General features: G+C 34.2%; 1 protein-coding gene across 1 annotated transcript; it reads right to left on the reverse strand.

Moving 5' to 3' along the window:
- Positions 1-655: 655 nt before the first annotated feature.
- LOC21391820 (sodium/hydrogen exchanger 2) lies at positions 656-5,047 on the reverse strand. Its single transcript, XM_024171194.1, has 12 exons — positions 4,975-5,047; positions 4,676-4,735; positions 4,535-4,581; positions 4,264-4,458; positions 4,103-4,149; positions 3,827-3,893; positions 3,630-3,730; positions 3,354-3,455; positions 3,099-3,237; positions 2,942-3,004; positions 2,606-2,689; positions 656-1,248 (listed from the first exon to the last, which is right to left on the reverse strand). The coding sequence occupies exons 1-12, from the start codon at positions 5,024-5,026 to the stop codon at positions 940-942; spliced, it is 1,266 nt and encodes a 421-aa protein (XP_024026962.1). The 5' UTR covers positions 5,027-5,047; the 3' UTR covers positions 656-939.
- Between the last annotated feature and the right edge of the window lie 1,349 nt (positions 5,048-6,396).

Below are 6,396 nucleotides of genomic sequence, written 5' to 3' on the forward strand. Positions count from 1 at the left end.
ATAGAATCAATTACAAACACAGTCTACATGTCTTCTAACCTTTAAAAACTGTTGTCCTTTGATGCAAGATAGCGACAAGCATTTCCTCTTTTGACTCAAAACAAGTGTCGTCTTATTTTGTATATTTGTTGCCCTTTTACATTTAGAAAACGACATGTTTTGAGTATAAACTTCGTCAAAATTTTTGAAACGACATATAATATTTTGCCGCTGGTTAGGGAGAAAACCCAATATATTTCTTTTCCCCATCCAATATGCTTATTTCAGGCTTAGAACTTGCCTTTCTGTGTTAATGAGAATAAACATGTCCTGGGTCAATTATTTACAAAAAAAATGTCGTTTGCATTTTCAACGTCGTGGTATGTCATGACTCCGATACTTTCTGACATGCCCATGTCGTTTGTGTCTAAAACCTACATGTCATTGTCGTTCACTGTAAACGACATGTATTTTGTAATTTCATTACAAAAGCAGTCATTGCTGCATACATGCAATCAATAAGCATTGAGAAAATCAAAAGTCACTAGATTTCATTCAAGAAATCAATTTCTCATATTAGAATATCATCAATCAACGTTTTACAAAACCAATCAGACAAAACTTAAGACAGCTATAAAAAAAAACTGTCAAAGTGTCAATGACACAAAACTCCTCGCAAACCTATGTATACACCCAAAAAAAAAAAAAAAATCATCACTCCAAACAAAGCAGCCTCCGTTGAATAAAACCGTCGTCACCACCCCCAGATTATAATTAACATCTTCTCCTATACACAAACCAAAACTCTTGAATCCCAATTTCAAGCCACACTATAACTCCCTAAATTAGTGCTTTCTTTTGTAAATATGATTATCTTGTCACAATGAACAAAAACGTTCAATAATTTTCAAAAAGAACTTTGGCTTTGATGTTTCTTCATGTTGTCAACGGTTGTACACCTTACTCAGTGGGAGAGCCTGGAACAAAGGGAACAAAACCCCGACCGCCGAAGACCGGTCTCATGAATCCGTCGTCGAATTTTCGCCAATAGTGGTGGACAGTGTGAGATGGGATGCTTAGAAGCATCCTCAGACTGGTTGGACGTGTTACATTGTTGAAACTAGCATTGGCCTCAGTGTCCTCCTGACCGTTACCGAGTAGTGGCGTCGTGAGGGATTTCGGAGTGGAGGGTTCGGAGGACAACGTGTTGATTTGTTTTGAGGAAGGTAGAAAGATCCTCACAATTGGTTTTGTCATCAATCCAAACACCTGCGTAGACAAATTATGGGAAAATGGTAAGGTCAGTTCTTGTCTAATTTTCAGCCACTTTTATTTTTATTTTTATAAGTAAAACAAGGAAGTTAGTTGGTGTTAGTGAGACAATATGGGACATTTTTTTAGACGTTTTCTCTACTTATTCCTCTTCCTTTTCTTGCAAAGGAAGAAGGGCATATTAGCAATTTCAGACATGATCTGATAAAAGAGAGTTCGAGAATCCAAGGAACTATGAGGAAGGGGTATCGTATGTCAATATTTAGTTTCCATTTTATCAGAGTAATTTCAATTGTCAACATTCCTTATTTCATTTTGGTCGAGTTTCCCATTTTGCTTAATTAAGAAATTATACTCTCTTATAAATAGAGTTAGTTTCCCATTTTCTATGTTTTGATTTAGTTTTCTATTTTGTTATCTGGTTTTCCTATAAAAAAAGACAATGTTTAATGAATCTTGATATTAGTGGTTTATCTCTCGAGTTCTTGTTTTTCTCTCTAGATTCTCTTTATTCTTTATTTCTCTCGCTGGTGGCTTTTCTTCTTTATCTGGAATGGCAAAGGATTGGCCCCTTCATAAGCTACATTAAAAAGCTCTCAGAAACAGTCGCATCTAATTTTTTTGCTACAATAAAAAATTCTCACATAAAATTATATCTCAACTCAAATTAAAACCTCAAATCAACAAACTAAAGGCCCTTAATTACCATGGTGATCAAAACTTTCCAGTGTTTTCAAGATTTTCTCTACAACGTGGATATTTCTACAATCGAGTCTCAAGCTTCTATAGCTCCTTTGCGATTGAAGATTTTCTATGTTTTAGATGGTTGCTTCATAATTTGTTTGTTTAAATTTATCGGAGTCGAGTTTCACAACCATGATGGGATCATATATTAATTATTTTAATATTAAGTTTCCTTTTTATTAGGGGTTTTTTTTTTTTTTTTTTTTTTATTAGGGAGTATCCAATTGTCAATCTTCTTTATTTTATTTTTGTCTAGTTTCTTATTTTGCTTAAATAGCAATTTATAACTTTTTGAAAAATTGGATTGGTTTCTCATTACTAGAGTTTCCATATTTCAAGCTGATTCAGTTTCCTATTTTGTTATTTGGTTTTTTAAATGACAAGACAATGGTTAATGAATATTGATATTAGTCTTCTTCTTTTATCTTAAATCTATCATAGTATCTTTATGATTGAAACCAAAAAAGCTAAAAATTTCCAAGACAAGACCGCTTTGGTGGGATCTGCAGTTTACTTGGTTTTTATCACTCAACAACTTGTGCAATGTGCACATAAACTTGACGAACCAGATATTTGTAGTAGGTTAGTGATGATTAAGTGTACAACTTACCACTGTGCTGAAGAGAACAACTGTGATGGTACTGGTGATCATGACTGCATTCCCTTGCAAATGCGTATGCCCCAATCTAGTAAACTGCAGAAATAAGAAGGATCATTTTCCTTCTTGTCTTGTCTGAATGATGGTAAGTGAAAGATAGGCTTTGTTTTTTTCAAAAGTACTATTTCTCAAAAAAAAAAAAACAGGAAAAAAAAGAAGTTGCAGTGTCATTAAGCATTTTCCCCTGTCATTATTCAACCATCTGTTCTTTAGCATAAACTTGGAACACCCTCGCTGCACCAATGCATGGCCAAATAATAGAAAAAATATATATGTTTAGTCTTCTACCTGATTATAGGCTAGTGCGACGGAAACAGCACCGCGCATAAGACCCGCCCACCAAATTGTAATCTGCAAAACGAGAACTCATTGAGACACATGACATCTATTGATTTAAGATTCTAATGCCTTAAGGTCAAGGGGCCAAATGTTAAGAATCTCATACTTGTTGCTTTAAGTCGACTTTCTCGTATGGAGAGTTTTTAGTCAGGTTGGACAAGAAAGATAAGGGGAAAACAAAGGCTGCTCTTCCAACAAGAACAAGTCCCAAAATTATTGAGCTCACACCAATCGATGTTCCGGGACTGAGGAAAAACGTAAGGAAAAAGAAAACTTAACCCCACATTGAGAAAAAGAGAAACATTCCTTCCAAGATAGATGTTTCATGGAAGCTATAGCTTATTCCGTGCATAAATCATACCTGCCGCTTACAATTTTCCACTTCTCAATATCCAATGCATCCATGCCAACATAAAGAAAAATAAAAATCTCCGCGACAAATGATAAAGTGGCAAAAGCATGTCTGCAGTAGTTGGTACACAGAATTGAGATGTTAGTAGCATGGCCATTGGAAAAACATTTTACCAACTATTAAGCAAAAAGAAAGAGAAAAAAAAAAAGAAATCTCCCAGATTAAAATAGAACTAACATGAATATATGCCAGTTATTCATGAGAAGTTTCTGAATGTTAACGTACTTGGTTGTCACTCTTGAACTTTCGGTGACATTATGCCATGTATAATGAGACATAACAATTCCACAAAAGAATACAGTGAGTATGGCGCTTAAGTAAAATAGCTGCAAAATAGATCAAATTTACGGTTAAATCTCATAATTCTTTTTCATCAGCGACAAAAAAAGAGATTCTGTTACAACACTTCTTGATATACTTACTTCAGCTAGCATATATGATAGGTAAGCCATGAGTATCATAAGAGCAACCTCGCGATCAGTGGAGTGTCTGGTCAAAAGCAAGTCACCAACAAAATGAAGTACAATATATCAGATGGATGAGAAATTTTGGACAAATACTAATTTCACAACTGTTGTGACTCATTGCGGCTATAAAGTATGATAAATTTGGCAACCATCACAGACTTCAGGTACTATATTGTACCCTCACTCACATTATTCTTGACAGTAATGAGAGTGAGAAACTAATTCACAAACCTGCCGAAGTAGAGCTTTTTAATAATATATGCACTGAGTAGTCCAGCCTGCAAGAATCAAAATGGCGAAAATTTTTCTTTCAGATCTAAAAGTAGTTCCCAAACTGGCGTGGTAGAAATACAAACATGCACAAAGAAAAAGGGAGAAAGAAGGAGCCTTACTACTACTCCTAGCAATGTACTCGCAACAAATAAATACAAAAAGTTTCCGATTAACTCCAAAGCGACGCCTGAATTGATATGAGAGAGATCGAAGTTCTGGATTGCGTTAAAAAGCACCACTGAAGTGGCATCATTTACAACACCTTCACCAAAGACCAAGCTGTATAACAATGGTGTCTCATCTTGATTAAGCACCTGCAATCAATATGCAGGAAATAAATCTCTGTTCTTAAACCCATTAAGAAGGCGCAATGCACAAGGCCTCAAATACCTGCAAGGTGCAAACGGAGTCTGTTGCAGAAAATATTGCTCCGATTGCTGCAACAAAGGGACTGATGAGATTAAAACAAGAAGTAAAATCATCAGAACTAAACAAAAACCAGAAATAATAAGAAATAAAAGATTAGCATACCAAGATAATCTCCCAACTTGAGGGTGCCCACATTCATTTTCTGAAAGAAGTGTATAGCACCTAGATCAATATAAGAAAAGAATTCATGAGTACGTTGAACAACTATGGTCACAAAACTCCATTCTAGAATTCTTCATGGACCAAAAAGAAAGATAATCCATATGACTTGCTAGAGCTTAAATGAACTCTTCCCTATTATACTTATTATGCCAACACTCATTCAAGATGCTATTCATATCTAAACTACTTGGTATAGAAACAAACTAAAACAATGAAGATCCTTAAGTTCTTGAGTGTACCTAAGGAAATTATGCCAAAGGATATGAGAGTACCAACAGCACCAAACAGCATGATAGTTATGAAATTGCGAAAAAATTGCTTCTTCTTCACCTGGAACCTAGTAAAGTCGAAAAGACAATCTATCAAAACAGAAGTGGTCCAGGTATCAAATCAGAAACATAAAGTTTGAATGGTACTATTTCGCATGAAAAAAAAAAAAAAAAAAAAAAAAATTGTGGTCCCAAGAGAAGACAAGAAGAGAACAAAAACAAAAAAAAGGTGCATAAAGGTTTTGTTGGTTTATGACAAATAAAACAAGAAAGGGTGTGAGTGAATGAATGCGCGTTGAAAGGTTAAAAAGTAAAAAAGCTAACTATTGAGATTGTATGCAAAACCCATTCATACAAACTTTTATGATTTGATCGTATGCCATTGTATTAACACTCATTGCACAATTCTGAAGTTCACAAGGTGAGGACAAGATAATTACACTTCTTTTTTCAGAGCTACAGCCTGGTTGATTTTTGTTTCCATATGAATTACAAATAGAAAGCAAAAACATTTTACTTTCACTGAAACTATATTTCAACACCATAATTAAACAGCAATAAGCACATGTGCACCATATTGAGCTATCAAAACTCAATAATAACAATTAGTAATAATTTGGTAAATTATTCGATTGCTGACGTCACCAATGTCATGGTTGGGCTTTTGTTGTTTCTCTGTTTCCCTTTCTTTTTTTTCTTTTTTTTTATTTTTATTTTAACCTGGTCGAGTCTGAGGGAGATGTCCCAAACAACACTTAGAGCCCGTTTGGTTCATGGATTAGAACTATGAGATTAGAATCATTTTTTATTTACGTGTATTTTTTATGAGAGAAAATATTATAGCGAATCATGAACCATGATTCAAATCAGAGAACGAATCCTCCCACCAAACGGGCTCTTATATTTTTCCTCTTTGATGAATATCATTTTTGTTTCTTTTTTAAAAAGTAAAGATGGTAATTTTATTCAACCGAAACGAATATTACTAAGGTCGAAATACCATATGATATGGCAATTTGATGAATTTCACATTTGTTAACACTTAACCATATAAGAATCGCTAAAGCCAAATTTTGATTACCCAGCATTGAAAATGATCGGCGGAAGAAGATAAATAAAGAAAAGCTCTTCACTAAACACCAACAAACGCGAGCTCTTTCCTCCACTTGTAAGCAATATAACAACTCCAGTACACAGTCCCTACCATTACAAGCCACAAAATCACATAAAAAAACAACCCAACAAAAAAAGCCACAAAATCACAAAAAAAAACAAAACTAAAAAAAAAAAAAAAGTTGAGAAAAAAAAAGACAATACATATACAATAAATATATATATATATATATATATATATATATATATAACTTACACTTGCTAGGGCGGTAATGGACT

This window comes from Morus notabilis, unplaced genomic scaffold, assembly GCF_000414095.1.
Source record: "Morus notabilis unplaced genomic scaffold, ASM41409v2 Scaffold398, whole genome shotgun sequence".
Taxonomy (NCBI): domain Eukaryota; kingdom Viridiplantae; phylum Streptophyta; class Magnoliopsida; order Rosales; family Moraceae; genus Morus; species Morus notabilis.

Coding starts and splice junctions, on each gene's coding strand:
- LOC21391820 (XM_024171194.1), bottom strand. CDS start 5,026: ATGCTGTTTGGTGCTGTTGGTACTCTCATATCCTTTGGCATAATTTCC. Junction 4,150..4,263: donor GTACATTGCTAGGAGTAGTA/GTAAGGCTCCTT, acceptor TGATTCTTGCAG/GCTGGACTACTCAGTGCATA. Junction 2,690..2,941: donor TCGCACTAGCCTATAATCAG/GTAGAAGACTAA, acceptor TTATTTCTGCAG/TTTACTAGATTGGGGCATAC.